Raw genomic sequence first — 19,645 nt, 5'->3', positions numbered from 1 at the left:
GGGACGTGCAAGACAGCAGCCAGGGACCCGGGATGGAATCCGTGTCAGTGGCAGCAGGACACTGAAATAGGACCCAGACAGTGGACGAGCAGAGAAGGGTCAGATCCATTGCCTCCAGGATAAGCTGGTTGTCCCAAGGCACCAAGGTTGGTAATGGCTTTGATGCCACTGGAAACCCTGCATCTGCTTTCTTTTAATGCTCACAGCTTTGGCTGAGTCAACATTGCCCTCCCCAGCCGTTTCATTTCCAGTCCCATTGTCTCATATCATTTACCACACAGTTGTTGCTAAGTTTAAACTACACTCAGCAGGTGCTTGCAGGGGGCGGAAACTGCTCATTGGCTTAATGAGCAGCAGCACCACGGCTCTCTGGGATGACAGCCCCAGACCCACCTTCCCACCTGCAGCCACTGGTGCCCATCTCCCATCACCCAAAATCACCAGCAACCAGACCAGGAATCCCAGTGTTTGTCCCAGCGCAACCCCAAAGCCACACTTATAGAGCGAGCAAGACAAAAATCCCAGCGGGGATCCCAAAGGCAGTATCCCTCCCTGCACCACACGCTCCATCCCAGTCAGTCTGGAGGCAGGAGGAGGACGCAGGAGGCCTGACTCTTTGTGGGAGCTCTCAGAGTCATCCAGCACAGCCAAAGGGCCAGGAGACAGGGCGGATGGGGAACTGCTCCACCAAACCTTCCCTGTCACCAAAGACAAGGGGATTATTAATATCTTTTCCATTTTAATAATGGCAGAAGCTGCAAGTAACAAAGCTGGCCCATTTATTCAAGTCTACCATAGTTTTTGTGACAGTAGGTGCTTAATTATTAATAGCTTTCACCGCCAGTTATTTAAACAAATTCATATGCTTTCCTCCCATCAGCTCCCAGCAAGCAGGCAGCAAGAAAAGCCTAACGAAGGCAATGGGGGATCATGGAGGGCACCCATCCATCCCTCCCAGCATTTGGGAGCTGTGCTTGGGGGGAACCTGAAACAGCCAGGAGGTCACAGCATCAGCTGAGGAGACACAGCGCTGGGTACCACAATGCATCTTCCGGTGCATCCTTCAGGGATGAGACCCAAGCAGGGGAAAGAAATCACTAAAGAGCAAAATTGTCCCCATGTCACCAATCCACACGGTGCTCCCAGCCCCTGAGGGCAGATATTCAGGGGGAAATAAAATGCTAACAATTTATTTTCTTGGACTCAAGCACAGCTGCATTTCACCAACAGAGGGGAAAGCACTATGTCCATGTTTCTTCTCTTGTTTCCCCCTCTCATTTCCCCCAGCAAAATTATTTCTGCATGAATGAGATTGGCTCCATTTGGTCCAGGCAACAGCAGGGAGACATCTCCCAAAAGCCACCTCCGCCCGCTCGATCTGCCAGGCTCTCATTAAACAACACAGAGTCTCCTTCCTTCCCTCCCTTTAAAAACAAAAAAAAGCCAGAGGACCGAAATAAAGAGACCACGACTAAAATTAAACCGTGGACAAGTTATTTTTGAAGACAGAAAATGTCCCTTAAGGCCATCACGGACACAAACAGACAGCAATCCATCCATGCATCACTCATCTGGTAGGGTTTCCCCTATATGCTATTTCTCCCCCTTATTTTCTTCCTGGTGTTGCTGTATCAGTGAAAGCAGGGTCCCACCGCTCGCTTTTGTGCTAATTATATCCTCCTCCCCTGGAACTGCATGGTCCCAGCTTCAAGCTCTAGGTATGGGTTGTGTGGGTTTTTTAATGCAGGAGATGCAGAGGTGCTCATCCCCAAACTGGGGGGCTGCACCCTGCACCAGAGCATCTCTAGGCACGGACAAGGTCCCGGGGTAGGCAGCTCTCTGCAGAGGGGTGGCTACAGCTTATAAACTCCCTTGGCAGCCCTGGCCTTCACCTGGGGGATGTTTTTGTGTTTCAGTGAGTTTTTAATGTTTTTTTTTCAACACAGTCCAATAAAAGAGCAGCACAGCCCTGCCTGGGTGCTCCCAACTGCAGCAGGACAGCCAGCTAGTGACAAAAGGGTGACAAGGTGGGGACAGCCTTCACACACCCTCCCAGCACCCACCCCACAGACACCAGTCTGCTCCTCACAGCCTCTCGATCCTTTCAGGATGCTTCCCAGGGAGATGCAGCAAGGACTCAAAGGTCCCCCAGACCTCTTCCACTTGTTCCCCATTAAACCACCACTACTACCAGGGTCCCCCCATGTCCCCACCCTACTGGGTGCTCAGCTTCCATCAGGACCCAGCAGCTTTCACCATCAGAGCTATGTAAACCTTCCAATTCCAGTTTTAAAAGCTCAGTTTAATTCCTGCTAGCAAAGCCAGAGATAAGGACAGAGAGCAGGGAGCATCCCAGCCCCACTGTGTCCCAGAGCCAGGGGGCGACAAGCAGAACCACTGCTAGCAGCCGGAGGGTTGATGCAATATCACAGCTCATCAGCACAGCTGGGTTCTTTTTGAGCGTTATCCATATGTTGGCATTACACAGCAAAACTCTGATCCAAAAAATCATGATGGAGAAAGTAATTTCCAAACCTCCTACAAAATGGGAGCCACAGAAAGAGCCCCAGGGCATCCCCAGTTGAGACTTCAAACCAAAGGACAGGATATGGGCACACATGGATACCATGCTTCACTTATTAACTCCTTCCTCTGATCCTCAATTAAGGTTGGTTTGAATGAAGATGCTGGTCCAGGCAAGCTGTCACCCCCTTCATCACCACAAATAACAAGTCCCCCCCCCAGCTCAGCTGCAGCAATACGGTTTAATTTAGTTTTCAGGTAGGCTTTTAGTGCAGAGCTCAAGTGCTCTGTGGAGAAAGAGAAAAGACTCAAAGCACTAAATAATATTTCAACCACACAAATGAAAAGAGAAACAAGTTTCTAGCGATGTTCCCTACGGGAAAGGCATCAGTTTGTTACACACAAGTCAACAATGAGGTTTAAGCTGCAAAATCGGCTTGCAGGGGCTACACACAGAAAGCTTTGTACCCATCCCAGCAATGTCCTCATGACAGGTCTCCAGCTGAGTTTTCCCACTTCTGGGATCATCAACTGTTCCTTGAGATTCAAATCAGGGTCTTCAAGGATAACTTGGCACCTCCAATAACCTTGGCTGTGAATCTGAGAGCAAAGATTCTTCTCCACAGCTTCAGGCTGAGCCCTGCTCACCCACAGGGAAGGAGCAGCTCTCCCCATCGCATTGTCCTTCCCAAGCTGCCTGCATCCCTCTGGGAAAAACCCAGAACAGCTCAGAAAGAAGAGGAGGGAAGCACCCGCTCCCCTGTCTCGCCAAATGTTTCCTCCTACAAAACTACTGAGAGATAAAAATAAGACAAATCAAAGAGCTATCAAAGGCAGCGAAAGGCAGGCATGCTGGCAGGCAGGGAGAGGAGCCAGGAGACCAGGTCTGCAGCAGCTGCCTCCAGCAAAACACTCGGGAAGATGAAGCTTAATGGTGCCTCCTTGTATGCTGGTTCTTCTTCTTGACATGCCAGAGCTGGCACAGGATTCAGGTACCCAGTCCTCATGAGCTCCAGGATAAGTACTTCCCCGGGGAGCTCCATCACTGACAGCTGATCTGCCACACGGTCCTTGGACAGGCTGGAGCAATTCCCCAGGAGCCAAAAAAATCAAGCTTGATTTTTTCAAGGTTTTTATGGATACACAGCAGGTCGGGAAGCAGTACCAGATCTATCAGCTGAAGGAGAAAGTCCTCAGAAAGGATGGAGGGACCTCAGAGCTCAGAGTGAGGACAACAGCTCAGTCATCCCCAGCACAACTGCACCACAGCATCGTGATGCAGCTGCGCTGAGGGCACAGCAGCAGCTCTGGGAATGGAAGGAAGAACCAAGCAGGGAATAAAAACAAGTCACAAATGTGAAGCTTCAATATTTCTGAGTACAGCTGTGCAGAGTGGGAAAGCCCCGGGTGCTCTGGTCCCTAGGGTGGGGCTGCAGAGGGACAGGAGGCCATGCAGCCTCCACAGGTAGCTTCTGCCACAGTTTCCCCCAACTCAACTTGTCTCCTTTAAACTTCCACATGCAAACTGAATCAGCAACAAAGAGAGGTGTGTGCAGGTCTTCCAGGAAGGTCCTGGGGCACCACAGAACATCCCTGTCCTCCAAGAGGTATCCTTTAACTTGGTAGGTGGGAAGACAGGGACCCAACCCTGGCTTTGCCCTGTGCTCCATCCTGAACCTGCCAGATCCAAAATCATACAGGGCTTAATCTAAACACTCTGGTTTATTCTGATGTTCCTTAAGAAACCTTAAATTTTATTTCATCCCAGGAGCTCAAGAAATTTGACAGACTTCATTTCCCTGTCCCACCCCTGCCTGCTGGACCACTCAGTCTCCTGCTCCTCAGAAGGCTTTGGGATCCAATTGAATCCTGCAAGCCCAGTAGGTGCCTAGTAATGCCAGGTGCTGCAGAGCAAGGCACACATTGTCCCTTCCCTCCTAACCTTCAAAGCACTGGGGATGTTACAGATACTGCAGTCTGAAGGTAGGTATGGACCAGCCTGCCAGGCTGAGGCAATGCTTGGGCAGGAGGAAAGCATGACCAAAACATCCAGGGAGGGAGTTATTTTAATGCAGATACAGTGACAGCGCATCCTCACACCTGCCCTACCTGGCGCCCTGCAACTGCTTTAAAAAAAACGAAGAGTTGAAAAAAAGTCATGACTGCAATGTAGGAGAGACCCATCAGTTGTCTTTAGGTGAAAGAGGGAGACAACTGAAGATGGGAAGAGGGGAAAAAAACTCCAAAACAAACAGAGAAGCAAGAACAAAGAGGAATGCGAAGGTGGAGGCAGGTGGCCAGCAGCCAGCATCCGCTCCAATAAATCCTATGCTCCTTGAAACTGGCTGATCTCCAATAAAAACTCATTTTAATCTGAGACCACAAGACTCCTTTGGAAAGTGCTCCCTGGAGAGGCCCCTGTGCTATGAAATACTCTTCATCCACTGAGCTGCTGGGGAGACCGAGACGGGTGATAAGGCTGCAGGAGCCTCATGCAAAGCTCCCCATGCATACTGGGATGAAACTACACAACAGTTGGGTCCTGCACCCACTGGGTGCCCCAAGGCAGACAGTGTCTACCTGCACCTTTGCAGCAATACTGCCAGACAGGGTGGGTATTTAGGGGAGCCCCTGGCTACAGGGATGAGCATTCCTCTGGGTGTCACCATCGATCAGCATCGGAGATGGGTGCCCTTCCCAGGGGCCAGACCCTGCAATGCTCCCACGCTCACAGCTCGGCCCCACAGCATCCAACCTGGGACAGCAGCATCATTTACCCATCAACTCGAGTTTAGCTCAAACTCCTTTGCATTCATTTAATTAATTCAGGGAGGGCAGGGATAGAATGAGGGGAGACAGTTTTAGGCTGAAAGAGGGGAGATTGATAGGAGGTCTTGGGTAGAAGTGTTTTGCTGTGAGGGTGGGGAGGCCCTGGCCCAGGCTGCCCAGAGCAGTGGTGGCTGCCCCATCCCTGGAGGGGTTCAAGGCCAGGTTGGATGGGGCTTGGAGCAACGCAATTCAGTGGGAGGTGTCCCAGCCCATGGCAGGAGTTGGAATTGGATGGGTTTTGAGGTCCCTTCCAACCCAAACCACTTCATAATTCCATGAAAGCCCCCACCTCTTGCTAAGCCACAATTATTTCCTCTAACAGAGGCAACAGCTCCCATTCCACCCAACCTCTTCAGCCCCCTCCAAGCCCCCAGGTTTTAAGCTCAAGCAGTTTGCTGCAGATTTTAAATTACAGCTGAAAACCAAGCAGAAAATCTAACTAATTACAGGGTTCAGAACCCCCATCACGTGCCATCTCAACCTCAACTCTGTTTCCCTCCTCCCTGCCCCAGGACCCCATCCCCAGGACACAAACAAATTGGGATAGTTCAGTTCAAAGCAATTATTTGGACAATCATTAAGGGAGAAGCAGGTCAGCAGTCCTACTGCCAGGCTAAGGGTTGTTCTGCATCACTTGGTGCCCAGGACATGGCAGTGGAACAGAAAAGGAAGGAAAAGATGATGGGCAGAGGAGAAGTAAAGAAAGAAGAGAGTTAGCAGAGGCAGGAAAGCCAAATTAAGTTCTGGCATGGACAGGGTATGAGATAAACAGCCAGGGGTTGAGGGGGCAGTAAGGAGTTTTCTATAAAGCAGTTAATGAGTTAATAAAAAAGTCATTATTACCATCAAACTCTAACCCAGGTTTTCCCTCTTTCTGCCAGCTTCAGCATGGGATCTGACCTCCAGGCTCATCAGGAGGAGCCAGAACCAGGCTGTAGCCAGCAGTCGTGGAAATGAGGAGTGTCTCGAGCCCATACATCGCACACAGATGCATGGGCTTGAGGGTATAGGGACATCTCAAGGGGGTCACAGAGCTGAGAGCAAGCAAAGCGCCCAAATGCCACCCAGGCACGGTGCCCACACCATTCCCACAGGAGTAGGGAGCTCCCTGCGCTGCCCAGCTGGCTCTGCTCCCGTAGCCTGGCCACGAGAGAGGAGTGGGACCCAGAAAAAAAAATAAAATGCAAAAAAAAAGGTTTAGAAGCAAGGAGACAAAAAAGCACCTGGGAAGCAGGGCTGGGGGGGCCTGGGCTGCAGGTAAACAGTGACAGCACAGGTCATATGCAGAGGGAACAAAACTAGAAATCTTGGCCTTCCACCCCAAAAATACACACCTGGATGGTTTGTAGGCTTGGGTGAGTTGGATGACAGAGGGCTACATCTCACCAAGACAGTAACATGAGGCTCAGCATCGCCCAGAGCCATCAGATGTCCCTGCTGTGCTGCTAAACCCCCTCTGGCAGCAGCCACAGCATGCCCTGTCCCCAAGCAACACCATTCCCAGGGCCACGCAGCATCCCACCATGCTGAGGACTGACACAGCTCATCACACCTGGCTGGCAAACACAGCAGCACCCTGCCCACATGAATGACAACAAGTCAAGCCTGAAATGCTGAGGAAATTAAACCAAGAGAAGCCAAAAAGACCAGCTCTGGGGTTCAGGGTTGAGGTGCAAAGGTCCCCAGAGACATGGAGGGGACAAGCATGGCCCCACTGGGGACCAGAACTCACCATGAGGCAGGTCAGCTGTCAGGTGTGGCATCATATAACTGCGGATGAGTTCCCACCCAAAGTCATCATCCTCGCCATGGCTGTATTCACACTCATTTGGGTCGCCGTCCTCCTCGAAGGTGCAGCCAGCTGTGGACAGAGAGGCTCATCAGTCCCCACTGAGACACTACAGAGTGATTGGTCCGCCCCAGAAACCCTTCCTGGGACGGTTTGCTGCCCCCCAAAACACAGAAGGACCCTAAGCATCCCTCCACATGCACCCCAAGCAAGGATATGGTCTTGTCTGCTTATCACAGAATGGTTTCAGCTGGAACAGACCTCAGCCCATCAATCCAAGCCCCTGCCACAGGCAGGGGCACCTTCCAGTCCATCAGGGTGATCAAAGCTCCATACAACCTGGCCTTGAACACCTCCAGGGATGGGGGCAGCCACCAGTGCTCTGGGCAACCCGGGCCAGGGCCTCCTCACCCTCACAGCAAAACATTTCTTCCCAAGAACTCATCTCAATCTCCCCTCTTTCAGCTCAAAACCGCTCCCCTTTCCCCTATCCCTGCACTCTCTGATCAAGAGTCCCTCCCCAGCTTTCCTGTAGGCAAGGAAATACTAACCCCTCATCTCTCCCATTCACTTCCTTCATCAGTGAAACAAGCTGGCAGTTCCCAGCTCCAGTGGTGGTCTCATTGCAGAGCAGGATGCAGCTCCCAGCTTCACTTCCCAGGCACCGGACACCCAATAGGGGAGGTTTATCCCAGGGAACAGGCACTCGAATGCAGTGGTTGCACAAAGATTCAGAAGACCCTGTGAGAGCTCATGCAAAAATCCCGCTTTGCCCTCAGTCGTCCCATGTGCATTTGACCTTGACCTCTTGGGTGTCTGTCCAGTGTCTGACACGACAGCACTAGGTGTCATCCAGAACCTCCAACCCCCTCACAGCCATCGCACCCCTACAAATGCGAGTGTGGGCTGGCACTTCGGAGCCCTTCTATTTGTCTTGTGGGGAGGGTCAGGGGTGGATTTTATCCTTTGCAAAGAGCAAAACCGAAAGCCCTGCATCACCTCTCCATCTGTAAGATGGTCAGCTGAGCACGGAGAATGGGAATCCATGCTGAGACCACTTTCCCCTACACGCACCAAGATGAGAGACAGGACACAGAAATGCTGGCCAGCCCCCAGTCCTGCATCCAACATCCCCAATCCCACATCAGCCCCCTGGACCCTGCATCCCCACACCCAGCCCCCCAAATCTCACATCAGCCCCCTGGATCCTGGCATCCAGGCCCCCAAACTCCTGTATCCAGCCCAACCTAGCAGCTCTGAGCTGGTTTTGCCCATGGGAGCTGGTTCGTTAACACTGACCTATTGTTCGTTAAACCCACAGATTACACTCAGGCCAAGGCACCAGCGCTAATTAATACGAGCCCCTGGGCTGACAAGGGCAGGCACATTAAGAAAGCCCTGAGCAAGCAGAACGAACAAAAGCAAATATCCCCTAATGGGCCAGCATGAAAGCAGAGCCGGGCTGGGGTATTATTTATCCTGGCTTTTTTTTCTTCTTTTATCCCCAAATTACATCAGTAATTCCCCCGCCGCCCAGGGATTTGCCAGCTAATGGCCTCGCTGCTGCCAGTGCGGGTTGTGCTTCCCTGTGCCGGGGGATGCTCAGACGTGTTGCTTGTGCAAGCACAAGCCAGAACACTGTAAAAGAGCCCATAAAATGCCCAGAAAATTATGATTCCTGACACTTTCACATATAAAACCCGATCTGGGACTTTTTAAAAGCACCAGGGTACACTCCAGCTCCAGCATTCAGGGGTTTCCCCCCCACCCCGCTCTCAGAACTACCAGAAACTTCTTTTTTTTTTTTTTTTTAAAGAAAACTAGAAGTAAATTCTCTCCTGTTCATACGGAGGCACTAAGACCTCACAGCTTTCTTCAAATCCTTCCCAAAATGGAGCGTCTGCCCAGCCCACGTCTGGATGTGCCCCCGCACCACAAAGCCCAGTCACCAGATCCTTTGGTTCTCACCATGGATTTTAGAGAGTTTGAAACTTCTAATGGGAGAAAAAGCACAAATCTGTCAAAATTTTCCAGGAAGGAAAGGAAAAAAAAAAAATTCAAAATACAACAGTGTCAGAAACCAAGTGCCAAAGGATTTAAAGAAAAAAAAAAAAAGCCCAAGTATTTCTTTCCAAGATCTGCCGAAATGGGATATTCTGAGACAGAGAAATTTGTCTTCGCATCAAGGCGTTTTGGGGGCTGAGAAACCTGAGTGGAAGCAACAGCATTTCAGTCTGGCAGAGCCCCATTCCCCAGGAAAAAGCATTTCCTTTGCCCCCAAACTATTCCCAGTTGCTAACAACGTCAGCGGAGACACAACCTCCTCCAGGGCTGCATCTCCAGCACCCACAGCCTGCTGGCACCCACTGATGCCGTGCCTCAGTTTCCCTACTGTTCTCTCACCCCAACGCTGGATTCTCAGCCACTTGTGAGATGATGCTGAGGCTCAAGGAGTTTAAAATGCAATTACGTGGAGTAGATATTTTGCTAGTGAAGGCACAGCTGTCCAAGCTAATCCATCTCCCTGCTCGGACAGGTTTATTGTTATGGCTTTCCCTGGCGCAAGCCTTCCCTCCCACCCGCTCCCCCCATGCACAACGCAAAATAAAAGTGGCTGAACTGGCCATTCCATCTCACCAACAAATTTGTCTGATTTGTATACACAGGGAAAGAAATAAAAGGGGTTTGCAGAGCCTTGGTTTCCATGAGCTATGGGATGCTTTTGGCATGATCTCACCCCCAAGGGTAGTGCTCCTTCCAGCTTCTTCTCCCTCCCCATCACAAGATTGATAGTGTCATAAAAATTAACACCCAAGCTATTAAATGCCAACATCCCAGCTCCAAAGGGGGTAGCTATGGGTGCCCCTGCTGCTATGGAAAATCAGAGGGGGTAAACCTAGAGCAGCTTTCTAAACAATTAAGGTTTCAAACTGTTTGCAAGAAGGGCAGGGAGACTGAAAAACAAAATGTGTCTGCAACAATGCAGTTATACCCTTCCAAGGGCTGACAGACACAGGCCATGACCTGTGGGAGCTGGCCATGACTGTGCGTCCAGATGCTCCCTAAAAATCACCAGGTGGAAATAAGGAACACCCAGTTCCCAGCCCCTGCGCTGGCTTGAGCCCAGGGTAACAGCAGCTCCGGGTGGTAGGATGAAAGCAGCGGGTGTGGGAGGTGCGATTTAAATGCGAGAGTGGCTAAAAATACTGCCGAGGGTGCGAGTCTGCTCCCAAGGGGCACGATGCATCTGAGGTGATGCCTCAACATCCCAAAGTCACCTACAGCCTCCAAACCCATGGCCTGTCCCACAGCACACAGGCACACCATATAAAGGGGGATACATACAAGACATACCCCACATGAACCACCGCTGGCACCGCCGTGTGCCTGGGCAGGAGGTAGACAAGGGGAGAGTGCCAACACGGGGGTTAAACACCAGATGGACAAAAATTTTTTAAAATGAAAGTAAAATGAGGCAGCTCGAGGGATTTGCTGTGGAGATGGGTACCAGTGCTGCTCAGCACTCTCCCTGGATACTCTGGCCACGCAGCATCTCTCCTGGGTACCAGTGCCACCAGTGCAGCATTAGGGTATGCCCAGGCAGAGGGGTGAGCACTCGTATGGGGGTCAAACACCAGACAAACCCATTCTTTTTTTAAAAAAAAGGGGAGAAAAAAAGGTGGCTTAATGGCTTCATCAGTAAGACACATACAGATGCCACTCAGTAACCCCTGGGTATCAGCGCCACTCAGCATCCCCCTCCCCAGGGATGGAAAGCAGGAGCACCAGGGAGGGGGAGAGGAAGAACCAAGGATTCATGAAGAAGAGGAAGGAAAAGAAAGACCAAACAACCAAGTACAATGGACGGCATTTAATTAAATCTCCGTGGCCACCAAGGAACGTGGCCGCCTGCCCACCAGCCTGCCCGCCGCTCTTTCATCCGACGAGCCTACGCTCCTCTCGCTTCAAAGTTAATTACACACTTGAACCTTTTCTGTTTAACCTCCTGCACCGTGGGACATGCTTCACGGGCTTCTCTTTTCTTTCACTGAGCAGCTTTGAAAAGGCTCCTGTGCTAACAGGCAGCCTGGCACCATCCATGATGGAACTGCACACTCATGGATCCTGAGGAGGTGCAGCACCGCTACCCAGACCCTTCAGGGCACCATCCACGGGGATACCACACAAATAACAACCCTAAGAGTAGAAAAGCTTTATAAAAAAGGGGGATTATACCCAACCTTTTACAAGCAGAGTCTCCCCAGAGCTTTGAAATTCCATGCAGAAATCCAAGACTCGCAGTACACCAGGATAAAACAGGATCAACTGATGGGGGGACGGGGAAAGCCCATTTTGCTCCCATTTTGGCTTAGCAGAGACTGGATTAACCCCAAGATCATCTCTGGGATGTAGCATCTCAGGGCACAAGCCCCCAGCATCCCATGCCGCAAGGTGCAGGCACCAGTCAGGAAAGCTAGCCTAGGTGACTTTTTGGAGTCAGGGTCGTCCCTGGCTTTTTCCACCAGCTCCTGCCCCATATCCCAGGTAACTGTCAGCAGGAAAACAGGACTCTGGAACCCCAAGCACACCAGGCATCACCCCGGCCGCTAAGCAGCATGTGCAAACACCCCACACAGCAAATCAGGGCTGTAACCCTTTGTCACCCTGAACACATGGTGGGGGTGAGCATCTCCCAGATCAGCAGTTTTCACCGATTCCCAGGAGCAGGGACAGCATTGGAGGCTACAAAAAGTCTCACAGCCCCAGACTAACACCCAACACCTCCCTTCAGCACATATGAGAAAGATGCTCTTTACTGCACCAAAGGATCAAGATCTTCATACAGAATAAATGGTTAATTCTCTGCAAATGGGGAAACTGAGGCACACACGCTATTCCCATAACGCCAGCAGCAACCAGAATCATCCCCAGGGACAGTGGAAAGCCCAGGGAGCAAAGGGTGGCTGGGATGCACAATCCTGTTCCAGCAGACCCCAGTGAGATACCATGCCTTCCCCAGCACCCACGCGGAGCCGAGCCAGCCTCCCACCCCCTGATTCTGACTGCTATTTAAAGGTGATTTCCTTGGCACGCTCCTACAGGAATATGCCCTAGGAAGGAAATGCTGGGAACTGCTTTCCTCCAGGCACCAGCAGACACGGGGGATAAGGAACACACTTCAATTCATCTAAAATTAGATATGCTTCTTATCCAACAAGATTGTATACGTACCATACTGCAGGCTCCCAGTCGAGGTTATTAATGGATAAGGGACTGGAAACCCTGCTTCTATCCATGAGGGGCTCAGATTCCCGGGGGATGATGCCATACATGGGTCTGGGTCTCACTCAAGGGGATGCAGCACCAAGGAATCCAGCTCAGCAAGCAAACAAGATGCAAAGCAGGTCCCACACTGCAGCCTCTCAGGCTGATAGAGAGCCCTGCAAGCCACGACTATCGTGTGGGGCAGCTCCACGTTCAATTCTCAGCCAAGAGATCAATGGTGGGATCATACGACCATTTTGTTGGAAAAAACCTTTGAGATCAAGTTCAACTGTACCTGCCCACTACCAAATCATATCCCTGAGCACCTCGTCTGTCCATCTTTTAAATGCCTCCAGGGATGGTGACCCCAGCGCTTCCCTGGGCAGCCTCTGCCAGCACCTGCCAGCCCTTTCAGTGAAGGACTCTTCCTGATATCTATGAACCTCCCCAGTGCAACTTGAGGACATTTCCCCTCGTCCTATCGTTTCTTAGGAGAAGAGACCAGCACCCAACTCTCCACAACCTCCTTCCAGGAGCTGCAGGGCATGATGAGGTCTCCCCTCAGCCTCCTCCTCTCCAGGCTAAACAGCACCAGGTCCCTCAGCCACTCCCAGAACCTCTGGGCTCCAGACCCTTCCCCAGCTCCGTTCCCTTCTCTGGATGCACTCCAGAGTTCTTCCTGTAGTCTGGGGCCCAAAACTGATCCCAGGATTTGAGGTGCAGCCTCACCCAATTCAGAGTCTGTGGGACAATTTCTTCCCTGCTCCTGCTGGCCACCCCATGGCTGATCCAAGCCAGGATGCTCTTTGCCTTCTTGCCCAGCTGGGCCACTGCTGGCTCATATTCAGCCACTGTCAACCAGCACCCCCAAGCCCTTCTCTGTCAGGCAGCTTTCCAGCCACTCTACTCCAAGCCCAGAGCACTGCATGGGGTTGTTGTGACCCAAGTGCAGGACTCAGCACTTGGCCTTGTTGAACCCCATTCCAATGGCCTCAGCCCATGAATCCATCCTGTCCAGATCCCTCTGCTGAGCCTCCCCATCCTCAAGCAGATCATAACTCCCTTTCAACTTTGTAATATCTGCAAACTGAGGGAGTACTCGATCCACATCATTGATAAAGATATTGAACAGAACTGGACCAAACACTGAGCCCTGGGGACACCACTTGTCCCTGAACGGATTTAACTCTGGTCACCACCACTCTTTGGGCCCAGTCATCCAGCCAGTTTTGTACCCAGCACAGAGCTCTCTCCTACGTCAGGCAAGGTGAGGGTAACTAAACCCCCCTTTAGCTGCACTTTGCACACTCAAAGGCCCTAGGGCACAACTGCAAAAGGCACCTGCAAGTGTTTGTGCACTATACACACCAGAGATGATAAACTCTCTCTCCTCCTCTGTTCTCCACTTCTGCAAAATAAAAATGTTTAAGAAAAAAATCACCAATTTCCTGGCCCCGATAAAAGCTGATTAGAAGAATATGGAAAGCAGTTCCATTAAAATTCTTGCTAGTAGTTTGTTTTGCTTCTCCAAATCATTTTAAATATTGCATTTAATAGAAAAATAATTTGCTCAGCTGTAAGAAACATCAATTTGCAACTTGAAGCCTTGTATATTAGCCAAAGAAACTAATGTGTAAACATTAGCAGCTCCAATAACGCATGGGGTTTAGCCAATGCAATTCCAGGGAGAGAGCAGCCAGATATTAAGACAGAGGATTTGCATAATAAGTCACTTATGCCTGATAACCTCGGTGTTTGGAAAGCACAGGACTAGGAAAACAATATCTGTCTACCAGCAACTACAGAAGACAAATCACCTTTTTTTTTGCCTGTTAACACTCATAGAATCATGGAATGGTTTGGGTTGGAAGGGACCTTAAAGCCCAACCAGTTCCACCCCCAGCCATGGGCAGAGACACCTCCCACTGGATCAGGGACTCCAAGCCCCATCCAACATGGCCTTCAACACCTCCAGGGATGGGGCAGCCACCACTGCTCTGGGCAACCTGGGCCAGGGCCTCCCCACCCTCACAGGAAAACATTTCTGCCTAAGATCTCATCTCAATCTCCCCTCTTTCAGGTTAAAACCACTTACCCTTGTCCTATTCCTGCATTCCCTGATCCAGAGCCCCTTCCTAGCTTTCCTGGAGCCCCCTTCAGGACTGGAAGCTGCTCTAAGGTCTCCCTGCAGCCTTCTCTTCTCCAAGCTGAACAACCCCAACTCTCTCAAGCCTGTCCTCATACAGGAGGTGCTCCAGCCCTTGGATCACCTTCGTGGCCCCCTCTGGACTCACTCGAACAGATCCATGTCCCTCCTGTGCTCAGGACTCCAGATCCGAACACAGGGCTCCAGGTGAGGTATTACAAGAGCATAGGGGCAGAATCCCCTTCCTCACCCTGCTGGTCCCATTGCTTTTGATGTTTTTTACCTGCAAGTCCCCACTCAGCTGTTAAACCTCCTGCAGAGAGTGCCTAGCCCCTGCTCTTGCCTCAGGAACCTGTGAGGGACCCCAAGCACAGGGACAAGGGGGAACAGGGAGATCTGGATTCATTATGGACATCCCCAAGCCAGGGAGGAGCAAATATAATGGGGAAAAAAAACAGCTCTGAAGGGTCCATATAGTCTTAGGGCCAGCTCATGTTTGGGCTAGGACCATGTGCAGCATGCAGCATCGTGCATCACCTGATCATGAAGATGTATTTAAAAGCAAGGAGGGAATAATTAATCCTGCCAGTCAAAGTCCTTGCCTGGGGCACATCCAGTTGCAAAATGCAGCTTCCCTTCCCTCCAGCCCCCCAAAGCAGATCCTGGAGGGGTGGGATCAGCACTGCTGGGACCAAGGTGCTGCATCATCTCAATGCAGGTGCAACCAAGTATTGCAACTCCAAGCTGTTTTGTGATGCTGTGAGGCATGAGCTGGGAGGTTTCAGCCCCACAGCCACAGTCGATGCATGTATTTAACACCCCATCCATGTGCCATTCCTGCACAGCGCCCAAATCCAGCCAGCACTGTGCCGGGGGAAGGACCAGCATTGTTTTTTATAGCCAGTCATTATTTATATCCAGATCCTGCAGCACAGAAATGCCCTCAAGCCAGGAGGCCACTAACCTGCAACGCAAGTGCTTTAATAATTAACTACCACTTAATTAACATAGTCAGGGCTGCCTCTTTGATTCTGTAGGAAGAAAAACAAGGCAGGCCTTTGGAAACCTTCATCCTGCCATTATTGATTGCTTGCTGCACAATCACATCTCGCAGGCCATGGAGCCACCCAGCAACTCAGGATGGAGGTAGAAAAGGTGAAAAACATACAGAAAGAGCAAAAACAGAGGGAAAAGCTCATTTCTCACCCCAGCTCCTGTGTTACCATCAAGTCCCATGGCTCTGCTAAAGGCTACATGTGCCCACAGACCCAATGAAACCAGGACACCATGAGCCCCAAGAGCAAAACATTGCTTTTGGAGAACACCTCCAGAGATGCTCCTTTGGCATGAGTTCAGGCAGGGAAAGCAGCGGCCCCGGGATGTGACAGTGACATCACTGCAGTCCTGGGGGGCTCAGTCAGACACCAACCCTGGCTGCAGATATCGTGGGAAAGACCAAATTTTTCAAACCAACCCCATCTTGCTGGAGATAAAGATGGGTGAAGCCCTCAGTCTCCTCCTGCAACCTCCCACCCTTTGGGTACCACCTCTCTGTGGTGATGGATGCGGAGCAAAGCCCGCCAGTGGGCTAATCCTATGATGATTGAGCGTGTACCAGCACCAGTGGGGCCATGGGGAGGCAGCTCAGCCCAGTTTTTCATGGCCTTTTGAGGCACAGAACAGAGCTGCTTACATTGCCAAAGAGCCCTCACAGGGCAAAACCAGCCACACAGTCCCCACTGTGCCCATCATCCACTCCCCAGGCCTCAAGAATAAGATTGGGAGGAAGAAAAGCAGGGAAAAATGTTGGGGCAGAGCAGAAGCACATCCCCGTGCAATGCAAAATCCAGGTCAACATCAACATTCATCTCCTTCTCCTCCTTCCATTGCACCAAGCGAGCTGGGAAAAGCAATGTAGGAGGACTGACACCAAGGTTTAAAGGTGGTGATGCAGCTGACATGGGCTAATCAATCACATACAAGCCTGGCTGCCAGCACTGGAGCAGGCATGAACTCGGCTAAGCCCTTTGCAATTAAACAGGATGGGACAGACAGGATCTGCTAGGAGGTTACAGCCATTAGCAGAAGGCCCCGTGGAGCTCCATGCCCAGGGAGTCCATGTCCTGGCTTTGAGTAGCGTGCCGGACCAAGATGTACATGCAGCTATTCAAGCCCCATACTCCCATCAGCAGGCATGTTTTTATCAGTCCCCAAATTGGGCTCGGCCACCTCTGGTTGGTACCAGCTCAGGCATCCATTCAGCCATCCCCCAGGTTGGGGTAAAAAACAGCAGCTCCAGCATCTTTTGGGGGTTTCTACCAGCATCCCAGGGTCACCCCATGCTGCCAGAGGTTAAAGTCTCTTTAATCAGGCAGTTTCTTCAGGTCCCCTTGGTGTAGGCATCAGGCAGAAAAGCAGCCGGTGCTTGGGGACAGTACATTGTAAATGCAGAGTTGCAGGAGCCCACAGATACCTTTTCTCAAGAGCTTATTTATTGCTTTTAATATCTCCCCTCTGTCGCTGGCAGCATCAGCTACAAAACTTGGTTTGATTTGCAAATGGTCAAAAAGTCAAATTCCCCCTTTTTCCTGGAAAGGCACTCATCCATCTCACTCTTTATTTTCATAGGCTTTACAAGAACTCATCTGAGATGTAGGCACACAGGCAGCCCTTGCCCCTTTCCAGCTCCAACAGTGAGGAGGTAGGAGCACCAGACAGGCAGAGATGCAGTGGCTGCTGCACTGCTGAGACCTGGCAAACTCAACACACAAATGCTGGGTTTTAATCCACATCCCAGAAAGCAAACCCTGAGTTCGGTCGCACAGGACTAACTCACGGCTCACAGCCTGGCTGCAGGATGGATTCACGGGCAGCATCAGCAGCTGCGAGGGTGCATCCATCCATCACACATCCCGACTCCTTCCTACCCTCCCCTCCAGCTGCTCCTATGTAGATCCACTCCCCAGTCTCATGGCAGCACCCAAACCCTCTCTGCTCTCCTTCTGCCCCCAGCCTGCCAGCACCTGTCCTCTTTAACGAGACAGGGGAAGACATCACCTTCCCTGTGAGCCTGGAGACCCCTCGAAGACTGGATTTTCAACAAGCCTTTGGGATGCAGCACCCACTCAGACCACATTTCCCACAGGAAGGCTCAGCACCCTCCATCCAACTCCACGGAAAGCAAAACGGCCACTGAGCAGTGGCAAACAATGCTGCAGGCTGGGCAGGGTGGCTTTGCCTGCAGCACCTGCTTTAGACCCCCAAAATCTCCCTCACCACAGCCCTCAACACAAGATTCCATCCCTCCAATCCCCCCCACTCTGTTGACTCAGGCACCTAAGGACTCATTCATGGTACTTTCTTCCCCACCTATTACTCCCCCTTCCTCCTGCAGACCAGGCTGCAACTACTGCACTAAAAACTCTGGTATTGCACTAATTAAGCAGCAATAACTGAAAAATGTGGTGAAGTGCATGGGTGGTCAGAGAAGATGCTTTCAGCCCTGCTGCAGGGTGTGTGCAGCACCCATAACATGCAGCACCTCACACAGATCCTGCCCCAGCCAGGTCCCAGCTCCCATCTCCGACCCAGAACAGCCCAGCCAACTCCACAGGAATAACAGCTGGACAACGTTCCTTGCATCAAGAGATGCTGTTCAGAGCCAGACACAGCAAACAGTTCAGCTAATAAAAAGAGAAACAGCCCAGTGCAGAGATGCACTGCTTTAGTTTGATATGGGTATAATCAAAGGAAAGTAGGCTGATTGTGGGCTGTGGAAATTCAATGGGACATTATCACTCAGCAGACAGTTGAAACTACAGTAAAAAATAATCAGAAATGGGAAAATCCTTGGGAAAGACTCAGCTGGGCATTGGGCAACCCCCCACCACATCCCTGTCCCCACAGGGAGAGGCCAGAGCCTGTCCTGCCACCACAGGTCTTCAAAAGTCACCCCTGAGCTGCTCCTTCCTCAGAAAGGCAGTGGAAAGCTCCACAGCCACCTCCAACTGAAAGTACAGAACCAGACATCCTAGCAGGAACTTGGAGGTGTCAGGGTGACCAGGGATCACTCCCCTCTGCTAATTCAATTAGCAGCACTTATGATTGTGGTAACAGCATTTATTCTGCTAACTGCACAGGGCATTAACGTGCCTCTGCTGTGTGGCAGGGATGTGCTGTCGCAGTGTTAGGAACATGGCACGACCTGGAACCTGGCACACAAGGTTGTGTAGGGCTGCCCTGCCCCACAACAGGTCCTCATCCCCACAAGTGGGCTGCCAGCAGCATCCCTGGGAAGATCTGCCTGGACTTGCTGATAGGTTTTAAAATCCCTGCCATCAAACCTTCCATCACATCTCAAGGTCTGGGTAGAACCAAGGCACCACAGCCATGGGAGGGGGGCGTACCCTGAGGAACCCTGCAGAGCACTCCCAAACTACAGCAGCTCCCAGACACCTCCTTATCCACCCAAGCAAGGACTACAGCTCATCCACAATCCATTCCTTCACCTGACTTTGCTTCTGTAGGCACGCAGCCATGACACTCCATCCCCTTGGCAAAAAAATAAAAAAACACACAAAAAAAACCCAACCAAAACAAAACATTTCACTGTCCCATCTGACAGCAATGAGACCCCCAGGCAGTACCGCAAAGATGAGCCCCCCACAGCAGGGAGCACCTGGGCTGCAGTAAGCATTTCATCTCTTCTCCAAGAGTGGTCACTGCTCATCTTCCAGGGACATCCTCCTCCTGGGGACATCCATCTGCCTCGCCAGCAGCTGATGGTCCGGTCGCAAGGTGAAGCGCACTGGACCAGAACAGCGCTTGCTCCTCAGCTAATTGGGCTAATTAGGCTGAAGGTCTCCAGCACCAAGCAGCACAGCAAGCTCAAGCACCCAGAGGCTGCCACGGCTCATCATCACACAGAGACATCTGCAGCCACCAAGAACGGCCATGGTGACAGTGGCCTTGTTAAGACATATCAGGTCATCAGTGTCCCCATCCCTTCATTCTGTCCCAAGAAAGCTCAGAGCACCTCAAGCCAGGCTGCTGTTGCATCCCAGCTCCTTCCAGCTCCTTCCAGCTCTGCATCT

At 51.4% G+C, this 19,645-nt stretch overlaps 1 protein-coding gene across 1 annotated transcript in view; it reads right to left on the bottom strand.

The window, feature by feature from the left end:
• The window catches only part of PTPRU (protein tyrosine phosphatase receptor type U), a 60,530-nt gene extending 47,819 nt beyond the window's left edge, over positions 1-12,711 (bottom strand). The window contains 2 exon segments of the mRNA XM_054086277.1: positions 7,085-7,213; positions 12,374-12,711. Of these exon segments, the coding sequence (XP_053942252.1) occupies positions 7,085-7,213; positions 12,374-12,470 (226 nt within the window). The 5' untranslated portion in view covers positions 12,471-12,711.
• Between the last annotated feature and the right edge of the window lie 6,934 nt (positions 12,712-19,645).

The sequence above is a fragment of the Cuculus canorus genome, chromosome 22 (genome assembly GCF_017976375.1).
Source record: "Cuculus canorus isolate bCucCan1 chromosome 22, bCucCan1.pri, whole genome shotgun sequence".
In the NCBI taxonomy this organism is placed as follows: Eukaryota; Metazoa; Chordata; class Aves; order Cuculiformes; family Cuculidae; genus Cuculus; species Cuculus canorus.
The sequence above is the reverse complement of the archived record's forward strand: the minus strand, read 5'-3'. Positions and strand labels throughout refer to the sequence as shown.